The sequence below is a fragment of the Puma concolor genome, chromosome D1 (genome assembly GCF_028749965.1).
Source record: "Puma concolor isolate L17-30 chromosome D1, mPumCon1.1.hap2, whole genome shotgun sequence".
NCBI classification, from domain to species: domain Eukaryota; kingdom Metazoa; phylum Chordata; class Mammalia; order Carnivora; family Felidae; genus Puma; species Puma concolor.
In genome coordinates, this window is record NC_141676.1 from 681,498 (window position 1) to 698,993 (window position 17,496).

At 55.0% G+C, this 17,496-nt stretch overlaps 1 protein-coding gene and 1 non-coding gene across 3 annotated transcripts in view; both read left to right on the top strand.

The window, feature by feature from the left end:
- Positions 1–17,496, top strand: part of AP2A2 (adaptor related protein complex 2 subunit alpha 2) — an 89,367-nt gene that overhangs the window by 40,632 nt on the left and 31,239 nt on the right. For both annotated transcript variants that reach the window (XM_086676546.1, XM_086676547.1), the window contains exons 2-3: positions 4,575–4,643; positions 16,854–16,996. In XM_086676546.1, the coding sequence (XP_086532672.1) occupies positions 4,575–4,643; positions 16,854–16,996 (212 nt within the window). The remainder of the gene's footprint in view (positions 1–4,574; positions 4,644–16,853; positions 16,997–17,496) is intronic.
- LOC112852221 (U6atac minor spliceosomal RNA) lies at positions 9,993–10,117 on the top strand. The gene has a single exon (XR_003222855.2). It is a non-coding gene; the product is annotated as a U6atac minor spliceosomal RNA (small nuclear RNA).

Genomic DNA, 17,496 nt, shown 5'->3' on the forward strand with positions numbered 1-17,496 from the left:
GGCGCAGGAGTGTGGCGGGCGCACGTGGGCTGATTGTGCCGGCCGCAAATTCCTGGTCGCAGGTCTCGCCTCCCCACGGAGCCCCCGTGCCACCGCCTGCCTCCCGCTGGGACGCGACGCCGGAACCTGAGGGGCCCCGCTTTTCTCCTTCAGGCGGCTTGCCCTTTCTTCCTGGGTGTCCAGGCGATTTTATTTTCTGTGAAGTCAGGTACTTCTATTAGAATACGTGTTGGTGTGTGTTATTTGGGGCCGGCGTTCCCAGGAGCTCGCGTGGTCATTTCAGGGAAGTCTTCGAATGACGCCTTGTAGCCTCTCTGCTGCTTGGTTGGCCGCCGGCCTCAGGGACTCCTGCCACAGGTCGCGTCTCTGTCCATTTGCAGTGCTTGCTGCTTTTTCTTGAACCCTTTATCTCGTTTTCCATTTCCGTCTGGTTTGAACAATTTTCTTCGTATCTTCTATTTCTGTCCAGACCTCTGCCGTGTCTCTTTACTCTTGTACCCCGAGGCCATTCTTCGTTTGTGGAACGATGTTTCTACTTCCTGTTTACCCGATACCTGAATGTTTCTAGTGGATTTTTGGATATTTTCTCGGTTTTTCTTGCCGTCTCTCAGCTGGCTTTGAAACAGTGCTCTGATGTCGGTGCCCCGTTGGAGCGTCTTTCTGCGGCCCTTGCTCAGTTCCAGGCGAGAGCGTTCTGCTCGGTCCCCTTTGTTCCTAGAGTTTCTTTGTGCGGAGTTGACCCCAGCACTTTCCCGCGGCTTATTTTTCCGTGAACTTTATTTCTGAGCCGTGGGAGGAGGCACGGGCCAGGGCGGCGGCTCCATCGGCAGGCAACCCCCCCCCCCCCACCTGGCGGCTGCTCCCCGCGGACCTTCCCTCTCTGTGTCACTCGGGGTGTGACGCAGTGCGGGCTCTCCCGTCTTGGCTGCGGCCCCCTGGGTGCTCCCGCCCGGCTCTCTGAACCCCCCCCCCCGACCCCGTTCTTCTCTCTGCCTTCTCCCGCACAGGTGCACCGCGTGGCGTCCGTGGCGTCCGTGGCTTTTCTTTTGAGGGGGTGTGTGTTCAGAGAGGTAGAGGAACTCCCCCTTGGTCACAGAGGGAGCAGAGACCGCTCGCGGACTCCAGCCTCCCACTCCTGCCTCTGGAGCCCACTCGTGGCGTTTGCGTACGCCTTTCCTCCAGGAGAGCCCTCGCCTGCCCTGATTGAGAAAAAAATGTGTACTTCCGTGTTTGTTGTAAATTGGCTGTTTTATTTGTTATTATTTTTATTTATTATTTTTTAAAATTTTATTTTGGAGACCGTGTGAGCGCGAGCAGGGGAGGGGACAGAGGGGGAGAGAGAGGGAGAGAGGGAGAGGGGGAGGGAGAGAGGGAGAGGGAGAGGGGGAGGGAGAGAGGGAGAGGGAGAGGGGGAGGGAGAGAGAGAGGGAAAGAGAGAGGGGGAGAGGGAGAGAGGGAGAGAGGGGGAGAGGGAGAGAGGGAGAGGGAGAGAGAGAGGGAGAGAGAGACGAAGAGGGAGAGAGGGAGAGGGAGAGAGAGGGAGAGGAAGAGGGAGAGAGGGAGAGAGAGAGAGGGAGAGAGGGAGAGGGGGAGAGGGGGGGAGAGGGAGAGAGAGGGAGAGAGGGAGAGGGGGAGAGGGGGGGAGAGGGAGAGAGAGGGAGAGAGGGAGAGAGAGGGAGAGAGGGAGAGAGAAGGAGAGAGGGAGAGAGAAGGAGAGAGGGAGAGAGGGAGAGGGAGAGAGAGGGAGAGGGAGAGAGGGGGGAGGGAGAGGGAGAGAGAGAAGGTCAAGCAGGCTCCACACTCAGCCGTGGGGCTCAATTCTCCCACCCTGGGATGGCGACCTGAGCCAAAACCGAGAGTCAGACGTTCAACCGACTGAGCTACCCAGGCGTCCCTAGATTGGCCACTTAAAACAAAACAAAACAAACTTTGGATAAAAAGCTGTAGCTTCCACCCTGGCCTGGTCTTGCTCTCTGGACGGAGCGTGGTTTTACTGTCTGCTTCTGTCTCCTGGTGGTGACCCTTATAACTCTATGTGCCTTTAGTTTTATTTTGTGACTTTCCAATCTTGGGTAATCTCTGCAGGTTTTATGAAAGCTGATTTAGCTCATTTCGCGTTACTGCTTCTTTCCACCGTCTCCCCGTCTTCGGACTGTCTGCACAACATGGGTTTCTGCCACTCAGGGGGCCTCTTCTCCTGTAGGGCTTGCGGAGGTGGAGTGGCACACGTCCCAGAGAGAGCACGGGGACAGATTCCCGTCCACCTCGTGAGCAGCACAAACGCACACGTGCACACACACAGCCACAGGCGTGCACATACACGCATACACGGGTGCACACTCCCACCCAGGCACACATACAGGCACACGTAAACAGGTGTGTGCCCCCACACAGGAGCACGCCTGCGTGCTCACACAAACACAGGTGTGCATGCACACACGGGCACACTCGGTGCACGCTCAGGCTGGGCTGCGTCAGGCTGCCTGCAGGCGCTGGGTGTGAGCAGGAGGCTACCAAGATAGCACTTTCACGGCCGTTTCAGCCAGGTCCAGAAAGCTTACTTCAGCAAAAATAACACTAAGGATGACTTCCCTGCCGCCCTGGGCCATTAAGCCTACTGCTCTAGCGGGTACCCCCGACTCTTCAGGGCTGCGCCTTATCTTTGGCTGCGCCTTAAATTTAAAAATTTTTTTTTAATCTTTATTTTTAGAGAGAGAGAGAGAGAGAGAGAGCGTGAGCAGGGAAGGGGCAGAGAGAGAGGGAGACACAGAATCAGAAGCAGGCTCCAGACTCTGAGCTGTCAGCACAGAGCCCGACGTGGGGTCGAACTCACGAACCGTGAGATCATGACCTGAGCCGAAGTCAGACGCTCAACCGACTGAGCCTCCCAGGAGCCCTTGGCTGTGCCTTATCTTAACTGTTGTGATCGGCTCTGGCCGGCATGACATCGGGGCTGCTGAGGGGGGCTGGACGCCCCTTCCCAGCCTGTCTGCCTCCCTGTTTCCCCAGAGCTCACCGTGCTGTGCTTGTTCCGTTAAAGGTCTCCAGCCCCCACCGCCGCCTGGAACGGTGGCTCCCTGAGGGCAGGAAGTGTTGTTTTGACCTGCATCTGTCTGTCTCGGTGCCTCGAACGGTGCCTGGTGAGTGAGCCTGCCTCGTGGCCCTGTCCTGACCAGCTGCTCCATAGGGGCTTTCTAGGGTGGGATTGGCTTAAAGCCGTGTTCCTTTAACCTGGCAGATGGGAAGCCCTACCTAATGGCAAATTAGCAGTAAAAGGTAAATGATGTTCTGGGAGCGTCCTGGAGAGAGGGAGGCCGCCTTGCTGGAGGAGGTGACAGACGTGCCACAAGGGGAGGCAGAGCAGGTGGGCAGCATTTCTGGAGGAGGACGCAGGCGAGCGCAGAGTCTGGGCGTCTGTGAGCGTGGGGGCGGTACTTGTTCCGGCGGCTGCTTCCCTTTCCTCGCCCGCCGCACGCTGTCGCCAAAGCAAGGGCTCGCCCGGAGAGGGTCTCTGATAGTGAACTGGTGCCGGCTTTCACAGGGCGATGGGCACTTACACAGATGTGTTTCCACACACAGCTCACTGTGTCCTGTGTGATGAATCGCTTCTTCCATTTTTACAGTACCTGTCAAGATTTGTAGCCCTTAGGAAGTGTCCTACGCTCTCGAAGCCTCGGTTTCCACATTCGGCCAAGGTGGAGCAAAACCGTGCACAGTCTGCTCTCCATTCCATGGCCGACACGCTGCATACACACAAATATTTGCTGGATTGAGTCCAATTTGCAACAGATGTAGAATTCAGCAAAAGTCTGACTGTCGTGTATATGACGTACTTTCCATCTCTTTTGCATATAATGGAGAAAACTTCCCAGACTTCACTGCATGTGGTAAAAGATTTATCAGATTTTGTAGTTTGGTGAATTTCATAGGGAAGGAAAATTGGAAGCTGCTAAAAGGATTAAAACTTTATACTTTCAAAAATTATCCATGGCAATAACAGTCAATTTTAGGAGTTAACTATTAACTGTGGAAAATGTTCAGGTATTTTGAGTGCTTACAGTTCCAGAACGGTGGCGGAAGATGGGATTAAAAATGGTGCTGTAGGGGTGCCTGGGTGGCTCGGTCGATTGAAAGTCTGACTCTTGATTTTGGCTCAGGTCATGATCCCAGCGTTGTGGGATCCAGCCCCGCATCCGGCTCTGTGCTGAGTGTAGAGTCTGCTTAAGATTCTCTCTCTCCCTCCCTTGGCCCCTCTTCCGTCTCTAAAATAAAAATAATAATAAAAAATAAAGTAACAATGGTGCTGTAGACCCCTTCGGTTTTTAGAGTGGCTGCTTTCCTGTGTGGTGCTTCTGGACTCACCCTGCTTTGACCTGGGACAGCCTGTGTCAGGGCCCCGGCTTCTGTCCCAGTTGCCTCCCTGCTGGTTTTGGCTGCTGGCAGTGTGGTTCTTTCTTTGCCTCCTAAAAGCAGTGATTTTTGCCTTTAATTCTGAGGTGTTGGTCTTGTCGGGGAACAGATGTTTGCTCAGAAGTGAGTTAAAGTAAATGCATTTGTGTTCTCTCTTTTTTTAGGCAAAAGTAAAGAAGCAGAAATAAAGAGAATAAACAAAGAACTGGCAAACATTAGATCAAAATTTAAAGGTAAGTGTGTTCAGTCTTTTTCGTGAAATGTCCTTTTGTAAATCTTCTGGAGCGGGGCCTCGTCTTCTAATGCCTTTTAACTCTTTCCTCTTCGAATCGGAGTTCTGAGTTAGCACAGTTACTCTTGTGGCTCTGCTGGAATTAAAACGTGCTTAGGGTCAGGCCATTGGTCGCTCTTGAGTTGTCTGAGAACTTGTGTGGAAGGGATGGGGTGGAGGGGCCCCTCCCGGGACCCAGCCTCTTCCTGAAGAGCAGCTCCTTCCACTCCTGGACTTCACTCCTTCAGGTCTGGGAGTGGTGAGCCAGACAGACCCGGTGCGGTATGGGCTCAAAGCGTGAATCTCAAAGAAGTGCTCCACCTGCGGCCACTCATTGTTTCAGTATGACAGTTATCTGGGCACTTCCTGTACCAAAGTGTTTCTGGCTTTGTGAACCAGTCACGAGCCACATTGCCCAGCCTCTCAGGTGGTGCCTCTTTGTAGGCCAGCGTGTCTGGAGCGCACCTCCCTGGGCGCCCGCACCTTGAGGGGCTGCGAAGTGCAGATGGTCAGTACTGAGGACACGTCTGTGAAAGGCTGGCTGATCCGTTAAGTCTTACTTTCTCAGTGAATTTTTCCGGGTTTGACATCTGGTTCACGTGGCTGAGCAGACTTTAGCCATGAGAGTGGCTGGAATTGCCCGGGAACAGTGAATAGAGGAGAGGCTGGGACTGAAGCCAAGGAGCTGGGGCAGGGTGGGGTGTGTCGGGGGGGACACAGAATTTCTAGGAATGGGTGGCTTCTCAGGGCTTGAGGATGGGTATCCTGTGTTATCAAGGGATGCAAACTAGTGGACCTCCAGTATTTCCCTGTGGAGCCCTAGGGAAAGGATTATGTTCTCATATTTTGAATTAGGCCTGGGGATCTTCTAAATTTTTTTTTTTTTTTCAACGTTTATTTATTTTTTGGGACAGAGAGAGACAGAGCATGAACGGGGGAGGGGCAGAGAGAGAGGGAGACACAGAATCGGAAACAGGCTCCAGGCTCTGAGCCATCAGCCCAGAGCCCGACACGGGGCTCGAACTCACGGACCGCGAGATTGCGACCTGGCTGAAGTCGGACGCCAACCGACTGCGCCACCCAGGCGCCCCAGGCCTGAGGATCTTCTAGAAGGTCTGTGAAACTTCTGAAGTTGCACATGAAAAGGTTTGCTGTTTCACACACACATGTGCGCGCATATACGTGTATATAGTACGTGTGTATGTTTGGGGAGGTCTATAACTTTCATCGCTTAAGTTTTTTTTTATTTAGTTGTTCTTCTTAAGATTTTATTTTTTTATTAAAAATTTTTTTTACACATGTTTTTATTTATTTTTGAAGGAGAGCGAGACAGAGCATGAGCTGGGGAGGAGCAGAGAGAGAGAGGAAGACATAGAATTTGAAGCAGGATCTGGGCTCTGAGCTATCAGCACAGAGCCTGATGCGGGGCTCGAACTCATGAACTGTGAGATCATGACCTGAGCCAAAGTCGGATGCTCAACCGACTGAGCCACCCAGGCGCCCCAAGATTTTATTTTTTTAGAGCAGCTTTAGGTTCACAGCAAAATCGAGGAAGGTATGGAGATTTCCCATACACCCCTGCCCCCACACCTGCACAGCCTCCCCACTGTCGACACCCCACCAGGCAGCTGAGGAACCTACGTGAACACGTCATCATCACCCAAAGTCCACAGTTGATGTCATGGGTCATTCTGGGGGCTGTACATTCTGTGTGTTTGGACAAACGAGTGATGACACATATCCATCACTGCAGTATCGTACAGAGTTGTTTCATTGCCCCCAAAATCTCTTGTGCTCTACCTGTTTATCCTTTCCTTCCCCCCGGCCCCTGGCAACCACTGATCTTTTTACCGTCTCCATAGTTTTGCCTTTTCCAGAATGTCATAGAATTGGAATTATACGGTATGTAGCCTTTTCAGATTGGCTTCTTTTACTTAGTAAGGTGCCTTTAAGATTCCTTCTTTCCACGGCTTCCTAGCTCGCTTCTTTTCGGTGCCGAATAGTATTCTCTCGCCTGGACATCTCACAGTTTATTTATCTGTCCACCCGCTGAAGGACATCTTGATGGCGTCCGGGCGTTGTCAGTTGTGAATGTAGCTTCTGGGATTATAAATAAAGCTGCTGTGAATGTCCCGTGAGCCCGCGTTGCGTGGTCGTAGGTCTTCGGCTCCCGCGGTAAATACCAGGGAGCGGGGCTTCTGTGTTGCGTGGTAATGGCGTGTGGAGTTTTCTCAGAAGCCACCAGACTGTCTCCCAAAGCGGCCGCCCCGCTTCCCATTCCCACAGGAACAAACGAGAGTTCCCGTCGCCCTGTGTCCTCGCCAGCATTGGGTGATGTCGCCGTTCTGGCTTTGGGCCGCTCCAGCGGGTGTGTGGAGGGAGCTCACGACTGTTTTGATGCGCGTTTCCCTCATGCCACGTGACGTGGAGCATCGTTCCGTGGGTCTGTTTGCCGTCTGTGCCACATGGTGAGGGGTTTGTAACTTTCACTGCATCCTAAAGGCACTGTCACATGGTGGTTAAGAGTAAGGTTGCCCTGACCACCTGCAGACAGGGTCCTTGCTCTGATGCTTTACAAGGTGTGCTGCCTTGTCACGTTACTTACCCTTCCCCGTGTCTTTTCTCAGCTTTCACGTGGGCTACTGATGATCATTTCAGGCTGGATTCTCTGTGAATCAGACCCTGAGCTAGGCTCGGAGGACTGAGGATTTATGAGAGGAGCATCTGTGGGCAGGGAAGGGAGGGAGAGGGCTAGAGGCCGGCAGGGGAGGCCCGTTCGGGAGCTTTGACATGAAGATTGCCTGTCAGGGGCATCTGGCGTGGGGTGGGCATGGCTGGGCCCTTGTCCCCCCGCCTCGCGCAGCTGTGGCTCGAAGCCAAGGAAGGCAGTCCCTGACGAAGCTGACCCTTTGAGGTCCCCACGCTCTTCGCAGCCCCAGTCCTTCACTGAAGGGAGGGTCCGTGTCTGCTGCAGTAATTCTATCTATATGTGGAACTAAGCGTAAAGTGCTCTATGGAGAGCGAATGCCTATAAACGTTTACCGTGTTATTAAAAATGAGTTCATGGCCCTTCGGATGGTACGTCTTCAGACTTTCCGTATAAATGTTTGGGGGCAAACAAGCCTTGTGTTGTTTCTTCTGTCTTCATGCCTGCCTAAGCTAAGCTGTCCTAGGGAGGGAAGGAGGTTCCCTCTCCCCTGTGAAGCAGTTGGCATTATTGAGTATGTGTGCACCTTGCATAGTAACAGGTAATAGAAAACCTACCCTTTGTCCTCAGAAATGTGCACCCTGGGGGGCTTCTCAGTCCAGTTGTGGCAGATTGGCTAACATACGTCTGTACCATATGGTGGAAATATAATACAAGTCACTAATGCAGACATACATATAATTCTAAATTTTCTAGTAGCAACACTAAAAAAAAAGTAAAAAGCAGACGAGACTAATTTTAGGAGCACCTGGCTGGCTCAGTTGGTGGAGCGTGTGACTCTTGACCTTGGGGTCATGAGTTTGAGCCCCAGATTGAGTGTAGAGATTATTAAAAAAAAACAACAAATGAAACTTCCCAAAAACCTAGTTTTAATATGTTTTATTTATTGTAATATGCCTAAAATAGTATCATTGCAACATGCAGTCAATAGAAAAAGTTACCTCTTTTTCTAAAGAGGTATCGTACATCTTTTTCATACCACGTCTTTGAATTCTGGTGTGTATTTTACACCTCTAGCACACTCCACACTCTACGCAGACCAGCCACACTTCAAGGGCTCAGTAGCCACACGTGGCTAGAAGCTGCAAGTTGGACAGTGCTGACTTCAGATACACTGTTAAAAAAAGTCTTGAGGGGTTGCCTGGGTGGCTCAGTTGGTTAAGTGTCAGACTCTGGATTTCAACTCAAGTCAGTCTCACAGGCCTGAGATTGAGCCCCGCATCCCAAACCCTGCTTGGGATTCTCTCTTGGAAGCATCATAGATAACAAGAAACAAGGAGAGTTTCTGGGCCTTCTCCAGGAGGAGGAAAGTGTCCACGTAAGCAACTACAGCACACCGCTGTTTGTGCCTCGAGAGCGTTTGCTGATCCCAAAGAAAGAACCGTGAAACAGACATTGATGTGACCATGAAAGTCAAGAGGGTGGTTATCTGTCAGGGCGGCTTTGCCCTCCAGGGGACATTTGCAACACCTGGAGACCGGGTCCTTTGTCACCACCCGGGAGGGGGTGCGTTACTGCCATCTAGTGGGTGGAGGGCAGGGAAGCTGCTTACACCCTACAGCACATACAACAGCCCCCCACCGAGAGCCATCGGCCTGTGATGTCGACGTGCCGAAGTTGAGCAACCCTGGTCTAGGAGAAGAATCAAAGCCCGGAGCCCACGAGAAGTGGAGACCCTTTTTGCTTTCCACGGAGACTTTCAAGGCAGTGCCCTAAGGGCAGGAGTGGACTGGACGCAAGCCAGCCCTGTCACAGGTGTGCAGTGGGCCTTTGGACACCTCGAACTTTATACTCGGGTTAAGGTAAGAAAAGCAGTCCCCCGGAGGAGGACATTGTCATTGCAGGCCACAGATGATGCCTAGAATTTTCACACATGTAGTCCAGCATCTGGTCACAGATAACCAGGCACATAGGGAGTCAAGGTGGCGTGAGCGGGAATCAGCAGAGACCACGGGAACAGACTCACGGAGAGCTCTGATACCAGATTCAGATGGTGGTAAAGGGGCAGGTGTGCCATTTTTATTTTTTATTTTTAAAAAAAAAATTTTTTTTTTTCAACGATTATTTATTTTTGGGACAGAGAGAGACAGAGCATGAACGGGGGAGGGGCAGAGAGAGAGAGGGAGACACAGAATCGGAAACAGGCTCCAGGCTCTGAGCCATCAGCCCAGAACCCGACGCGGGGCTTGAACTCCCGGACCGCGAGATCGTGACCTGGCTGAAGTCGGACGCTTAACCGACTACGCCACCCAGGCGCCCCAAGTGTGCCATTTTTAAAGAGATAAAGGCACCTTTGAAATTTGTAGCAGGAAACTTGGGGTGCGAAAGGTGGCGTAGCGGAATTTGAAATATTAGAGCAAATGGAAATCCCAGAACTGAAACCTGCAGAAACCAAAGTGAAGAACTCTGGATTTCACAGCAGACATAGTTGAAGAGAGATTTGGTGTTCTGAACAATAGGAACAAAGCGGGTCCTGAATAGAGAGCAGGGGACAGGACAGGGGGCGAGAGGTAAAGGGATGTGGTGATCAAGTCTCAAAGGTTTAGTTGGCGTCCCAGAAGGAAAAGAGAGAGAATGTGGCAGCTTTTAAGAGTGCACGAAGTTGTATTGTGCGAGAGGAGAGAAGTTCGCTGTCCCCTTGTTGGGGATGGAGGGGGCCCTTGGGCCTGGCAGCACGCTTACCGTTAGGCTGTGCCGCCTGCTTCGTGGCATCTGACCGTCCTTGGTTTTTTTCCCCTAAATCCTTTAAAGTCTAATTCCTAATTCTATCTTTCTAGATTTCGTATATTAAGAATTTATTTTTCTGATTTCAGTACGTTGTGAAATATCTTCAAAATTTTAGTGAATTTGTGTGTCTTAAAAAACAAGGAATGAGTGAAATTGGCCAGACTGCAGGCTCCACACACACAGGTGGCGTGAATGAGGCGCACACCTAGACGCGTTCTGCGGAGACGCAGAGATCACAAGTCACGGGCAGGGGAGCTGTGCTGGCAGCCGACTTGGCACGCGGCAGATCGGAAGCCTGGCCCCGTGCTGGAGAACGGCCAGTGGAAGACTGCCCGGCAAGAGCGTCTTCTAAGACTGAAGCTGGCACGGAGCTTCTTGAGACAAAAATGGAGAGAGTTTCCCGTGAGGAAAAGGGAATTCCAAAGGATATACTTGAGGCCAGAAGCAGAGAATCCCAGATGCAAGGTCAGAGGGGCAGAAGAGGAGGAAAGACATGGCGGCCACGGAGGTGACTGCACGCTCGCTGCGCACGATAGCACCTTGTGCAGTTACAGATACACGTGGAAGCAGGTAGATGAGAAGTGATATGATGTGACAGTCCTGAGAACGTCGGGAAGTTGCATCTGTAATCTGAAACCCTGCTACCGAGAAGGCTGGAGGCCGATGGTTTCACCGGTGGGCTCTGTCATTTGAGGAAGGATGTGGGGCTTGGTCATGTGACGTGGCCGGTGGGATGTAGACCACGACTGTGCGCCACTTTGAGACCTAACCTCGAGGGGGGTTGCTTGTTTCTACTTGCCCCTTCGGGGGCCTTCCCGTCACCTCCTTGGGAAGGATGTGCTTTGGGTGCTGCTGGGCTCAGAGAGGGAGAGGCGCCCTGTGCGGGCCTAGATCCCGCTTGTGGCTGGAGGCCACCCCTGCTGAGTCTTGGCTGACCTGCAGACTCGTGAGCGAGAAGGTGGTGCTTGTTGTGTGAGCCACCCGGGTCTGGGGTGGATTGGGGTAGTTACTATGACATCAGCCGGCACACTCCACCTCGAGACCTCGGGGAAGCAGCTGCTGTGGTACCCTTCGCGGAGACATCACGCTTGCTTATCACTGACTGTCCGCAGGGGTGTACCACATGGCATCCGCTAACTTGCTACGTAACCACTGGGTGTCCGCCACGGTCTGGGGTGCACAGCTGAATGAGGACGTTCCCATAGAGGGGGGCGCCTGGGTGGCTCAGTCGGTTAAGTGTCCGATTTAGGCTCAGGTCATGATCTCACGGTTCGTGAGTTCGAGCCCTGTGTCGGACTCTGTGCTGTCATCACAGAGCCCTCTTTGGATCCCCCCCTCCCCCCGCCCCTCCCCTGCTTGCACTGTCCCCCAAATAAAGAAAACATTAAAACAAAAGTTCCCATAAAGAACTTAGGTTACTGTAGGTATAGAAAGACTTAAGTAAAGCACAGCTTTTTATGGAGGAAGCGTGAAAGCTCTCGGCAAGGGGGTGCCACGCTGGCTCCCGACGGGCTGGCCGCACCCCCTACCCCCCCCTCCCCCCGCCCCCAGTCCTCGCCAGTGTTCTCCCATGCTTTATGCCTTTCTTCCTGGTGTATTTGACAGGAATGGCTTAAAAGTTGGCTTTATGGGATGTGTTTTACTTGCAATAAAATTGACTTAAGCGTGCACTTTGAATTTTGGAAGGTGCACGTATGTTCCCTGTGTCCCCGTGTACTCGGCCACCTTCGTCAGCCCCCAGAGGCCACCGGTCTGCTGTGTGTCACGGTAGCTTTGCTGTTTCTTGAAACCCACGTGAAAGGGATTGGGTGGCACGAGGTCTCTTCAGCTGAGCACGGTGCACTCAGGGCACGTGCGTGTGCCAGTGGCTTGCGAGCGCTTCTGCACCGCCGTGCACTCGCCCGCGCTTGCCTGTGAGGCCGAGGCTGCGGTGAGCGCTCCTGCTGGGCACACACCCTGGGCCCGCGGCAGGGGGCCTTTCGCCGTTTTCGGGGGCGGCCGTGCACGTGTCGCTCCTGCCAGCCGGTGGGAGCGGTCCCAGTTCCTCCACGTTCTTGCCGGCACTTGGTATGGTTGATCTTGTGAGTTTTGGTTACGGTGGGGGGCGTGTAGTGGAACCTTACTGTGGTCTTAATTTGCATCTCCCTTTTTCTAACCACTGAAATCAGTAAGCATTACAGAGAGTGGAGGAAACGCCTCGGGTCTGTGGGGACTCGGGGGTGAAGAGTGGATTCTCCGGTGTGGGCATCTCTCAGTTCACGGAGGAGGCAGGCAGAATGGCGTGGGGGCGAGGGAAGAATACCGTCAGGGTGCAGACGCGAGGAAGGGCCATGTCCCTCCTGGTCTTTCCACCTCTTTGATCGCAAGATACTTGTCGAGCGCCGGTGTCTGTGAGAGAAAACAGTGGGAAAGGGCCACAGCTCAGAAATTGTCCGGAAGAGTCTGCTTCCTGGGACTCAGATGCTATGCCCGCAACCACACGGGCTCTGGCTGGCATCTTATTTGTCAGGTGGGAACATCTTTCTTGGTGAGATAGGGTCGTACTCGGGCGGCCAAGCTCAGACCTCCTCACAGTGGGCCAGGCGCCCTTGCCCTACTTTATGTGACTGCCCACGTGATCCCCCGGTGGAGGCTGAGGGTTTGGAAACCTGTGTGTCCCGGGCCACGTCTCCATTTAGCACAAGAGCCCCGCCCTTAAGGCACAAATGACAGATTCGTGTCAGCCTGAGGCCTGTTGGGGTCAGAGGTAAAACTGATAGGCATCTTTCTCCTGTCCCTTAAGAGTGGTTATCTTGGACGAATGTTGACCATCGCCACTGTCGAATGAGAGAGGATAGGCCCTGAAAAGCATGAGCGACTGAGGGTGTTTTAGGTTGATCGGTGCTGGGACATGGCAGGGACAGAGCCTGCAGGGACACAACAGTGTGGTTGGAGGGGGTGCACGTGGGGAGCACCGCTGTGTGGGTACGCAGGGCTGACCTGGCTCTGACCCAGACACTAAGCCACTGTCAGGGTGCCTGCCCTCCAGCCCAGCGCCTGAGGAGGAGGGAGCGTGTTTGTCCCCGCGTCTGGGTGCACTGGTGACTCACTCTCCAGTCTTGGGTCTTACTGCTTAATATCTTCTTACAGAAGGACCAGGTTTTTGTCATCCTCAGATAGACCTTGTTTCACATTTCACATTCTGAAATTGGCATGAGTCTTAAGAGCCAGTGATACAGGGTCGTCATAAGCCTCACGTTGTCTCAGGCAGTGCTAAGCCGTGATGTGGTGTCCTGCTTCATTTCTGGAAGGGCCCACCGAGGAGGGGGCCGTAGACAAGTTGGGTGTCTCGGGCACAGACTGGATCCTGATCGTCAGTCAGGATGTGTGGCCTGTTTCCCACCTCCCCTCTTCTCTGGTCTTCACGGAACGTGGGGACGTGGGCCACCCCCTCTCAGGCACGAGATGTGCAGTGTGACAGTTTGAAATTACTGGAATAAAGACACAGTTCTAGCCCGCCCTGAAACTCACATTGTGAGGACCACCTCAGTCTAGTCTGGTCCGAGTGAAACCACACCAGCTTGGAGCGACGGTCACTGGGAGGAACTCCTGAGTTCTGGTGAGGGTGACTACAAGGCCCAAAGTATGGCCCCTCGGGCCCAAGGAGAGCCCCCAGGAGGACAGATCTTCAGGCCCCTCCTTGGAGCAAGGGGGTAGCTCAGCCGCCGGAGAGAGAGAAGGCAGCTGGTTTGGCCGGGCCAGGGCACGGGCCGTCAGGAACTCTCAGAGGGCGGCGACCCACCTCGGGCAGGCCGGTAGCGTGGGGCTGCAGAGGGGATCTGGATGATGGCGTGGGCACCGGGGTCACCTTGAGAGGGCCGTGAGAAGGTTATGGCCAGGGTGGGGCCCCAAATTCACTGTGGGACCTCGGAGCCCCTCCAGTCCTCACCCCAAACTGCAGGAGGGCCCCTTCTGCAGCTGTGGCACCGCCCCCCGCCCCCCGCAGTGGCCCTGTACTGAGACAGCCACGAGGGAGAGGCGTGCAGAGGGCTCTGCCCCGGGCCGTTCGTGGAGGTGCGCTTGGAACTGACAGGTGGCATGGGGACACTGTGTCCAGCCAGCCAGTTCTGTCCTTGGGAGATGGGCTCGGTCTCTTCAAGAACGGAGAGGATGCGGGGCTACCCATGTGGCTGGGGTTTGTGGCGCACGCTCTGCCCGGGCCTTGCTCCTGAGGTGGGTGGGTGCTGGGTGCTGGGAATGTGCGGGTGGACGCAGGCGGGGCCAGCAAGCACACTCTTTGTTGACGGAAACAAAGCATCTGGGCTGCAGAGTGAGCAGAGCTCTTTGTTTTTGAGGCCGCTCAGACTGAAGTGCACCCGTGTCTCCTTCCTTGCCCGTGAGGGCCGGCAGGGCCGCTGTGGTGTACCTCTTGAGCCGGGAGGGGACCCGGTCCCTGAGTCTGCAGCCCTTGTAGCTGCTGCTGGGAAGGCCGATGGTTGGACACTTGCCAGAGAAAGCACTGGAGTCACCGTGGGCCCCGAGATGGCGGGGCAGCGGCAGCCAGTGCTCCCCAGACCGCACGAAGCCCACGGGACCCTCCCCCCGCCCCAGCCAGACTCCAGCGTACGTGTGGGAAGTGCGAGTGCTTCCCTCCCTTCCGCACCGCCCTCCACGACAGGACCCAAGGTGGGGGCAGTCCGTGGAAAGGAGAGGCTTCCCCACGGGTCACTCTTGAGTAGGTGAGGAGCCCCTGAGAGCAGGTGGGGCTGGACTGGGCGGGTGCCTGGGGGAGGCACGTAGGCATAATGTGAGCCCCGCTCTCTTGGGGCCATCGTTTCTTTCCTGATCACGCCGGGCCTGTGGCACGGTCGGGCGTCTCCCTGCTGGTTCCCCTTGGGAGAGCCACCCTCTCACTGGGGGCAGGGCTCTGGCTTCAGGCAGGGTGGCGTGCCGGACTGCCCTCTGGGCTGGCACCCAGGTTCGTCCCCACTCTCTGCAGTACCTTGTGAGTTCCCGAAGCTGCCTTCTGGGCACTGGCCGTTACTGTACATCATAGCCACGCACCAGGGCCAGGAGGTGCCTGGTTATTCTTCTGCCTTAGTGACGGCCCTGCTGTAAGTCTCCTGGCATCCGGGAGGGCTCTAGGAGGGACCCTGTGTCCGAGTTCCTGCAGGAGCAGCAACCAGTAAGGGGTTTCAGGGAAGGAGCCCCCAGGTGCTTCTGTGGCCGTCTCCACAGAGCTCAGTCTGACCAAGCTGTTCTCTCTCTTTGGATGCTGCTGTGTTTTCCTTTAAGATGTGCTCTGAGTAGCAGAGACCTGTCTCCAGGAGGTGAGAGGAGGTAGGGTGGTACCTTAGGCTTGGTTGTCAGAGGAGGCTTCCGGAAGGTGATGGAATCCGGGTGGGCAGGAGATGGGAGATCGGTGCTGCTTGCTCTGGGCTGCATGTGCTGAGCCTACAGACTCTTTCCCACAGCAGATGGGGGGGTGTCCCAGCCAGAGCTGGGCTCCCTGGGTGCGGGGAGCGGATGAGCCAGTGGGGGCTGGCGGTGGTGGAGGAACCAGGCCTGGGCTCCTTTTATACTCTTAGGTCATTACATTGTATATCAGTTTGTTGGTGAAAAGGGAGGGTTTCTCAGAACGTCTCAAGGTGAGGTGACCAGCTGGCTGGCTGACATGTGATTGTTCCCCTAGGAAGTCTTGGGGGAGGCCTTCCAGACCTCTCTCCATGGTCAGCCAGTGCTTGTTGGCCCACGAGCACGAGGGTCCTGACTTGTGAGGCCAGTGCTGTCCCCGAGTCCCCTTCAGCCCTCATATGTCCCACACGGGTCCTTCACACTGTGACAGCAGTGTCACTGGGAGACCCAGCTCAGAAAGATGACCGATCTCTCTAGTTGTCACCTCTGCAGTCCGCTAGTGGTGGGCTCTAAGGAAAACTGTGTCCTCGTCTGGTGAATTGAGAACTTCGATCCTTAAAATGGCGCAGGGTGGTCTTTTCTATTTTTTTTTAAATGTTTATTTATTTTTGAGACAATGTGAGAGACAGAGTGCAGGCAGGGGAGGGGCAGACAGAGGGAGACACAGAATCGGAAGCAGGCTCCGGGCCCTGAGCCGTCAGCCCAGAGCCCGTTCGAACTCACGAACCGCGAGATCATGACCTGAGCCGAAGTTGGACGCTTAACCACCAGAGCCACTCGGGCGCCCTTGGGTGGTCTTTTTTAAATAGCAGTTTGTGTTCTGCCAGTGATGTGTCTCGAACCCGCCTCGTCATGATGTCTCGTGAGGTGCTCGTTTGCGCTGTGTTTAGGGTGAAGACACGGTTCCTCTGGCCCTCTCGTGTGTGACTTCCGCGGGTGGGTGCTTTGTCCTAAAACTGAAGCAAAGGGGGGTCATTTAGAGCATGCTCATCCGCCTGCGGGAAAGAACTTATTTAAAAGACTGACTTGCTGACTCCAGGGGCCCTGGCAGGGCTGGTTGGTCCTGGGGAGGCCCCCTGGGGCCTGGCCTGCCTGGGGCTGTCGGGGGGGAGGGGGGGGCTGTGGGGGGTGGGGCAGAGCTCTTGATGTAAGGATTCTGGCTTCGGTTTCTGAGGGAAGCCGCACCCTTGGGTTCTGCCGTGCATCACCCGGTCTGGAAACGTCACCTGCACTCGTGTGCAGCACGGTGGTGCCCCGTGTGCGGTGGAAGGCGGGCCCGCGCCCTGCTGTCCAGCTCCTGCCGACGACTTCCCTGCCCTCCCACTTCACCCGCCTTTTCTGTAGGTGACAAGGCTCTCGATGGCTACAGTAAAAAGAAGTACGTCTGCAAGTTGCTGTTCATCTTCCTCCTGGGTCATGACATTGACTTTGGGCACATGGAGGCCGTGAACCTGCTGAGCTCCAACAGATACACGGAGAAGCAGATCGTGAGTGTCGCCGGAGGGGGGCGGGGGTCGGGGTGGGGCTGGCATCCAGGACACCTGAGGCGGCCCCAGGGCCCCCCTCCCCTCCAGGAGGCAATCTTGCCCGTGGAAGGGCCTTTTCTTCTGGGCGGGGTTCTTCTGATTTGGAGGCCGTTTCTTTCCTTGCTCGCTCTTTCCAGCTCCCCTGCAGCCGAGACTTCCTGTGGGTCTAGATGGATGCTGCAGGGAGCCAGGCTGGGGTGTCTGGGGCAGGCCTGCTTCCTGCCCCAGAGTGTCTGCCTAACTCACCGGCACGGACAACCCCCCCACCGACCCGCTCCCCGTGGTCCCTGTACAACTTTCCCTTTCTGGCAAGGCCGCCACAGCCCCGTGGCAGAAGAGCTGGAGCTGCTCCTGGGTGTGCCCTTGCCCTGCTGCCGGCTCCCAGTGCCCTTCCAGATGGCGCTGGCACCTGGGCCCCTGAAGCCCTCTCCGGCTTTGTAGCTTTAGCCCTGTAGCTCCTC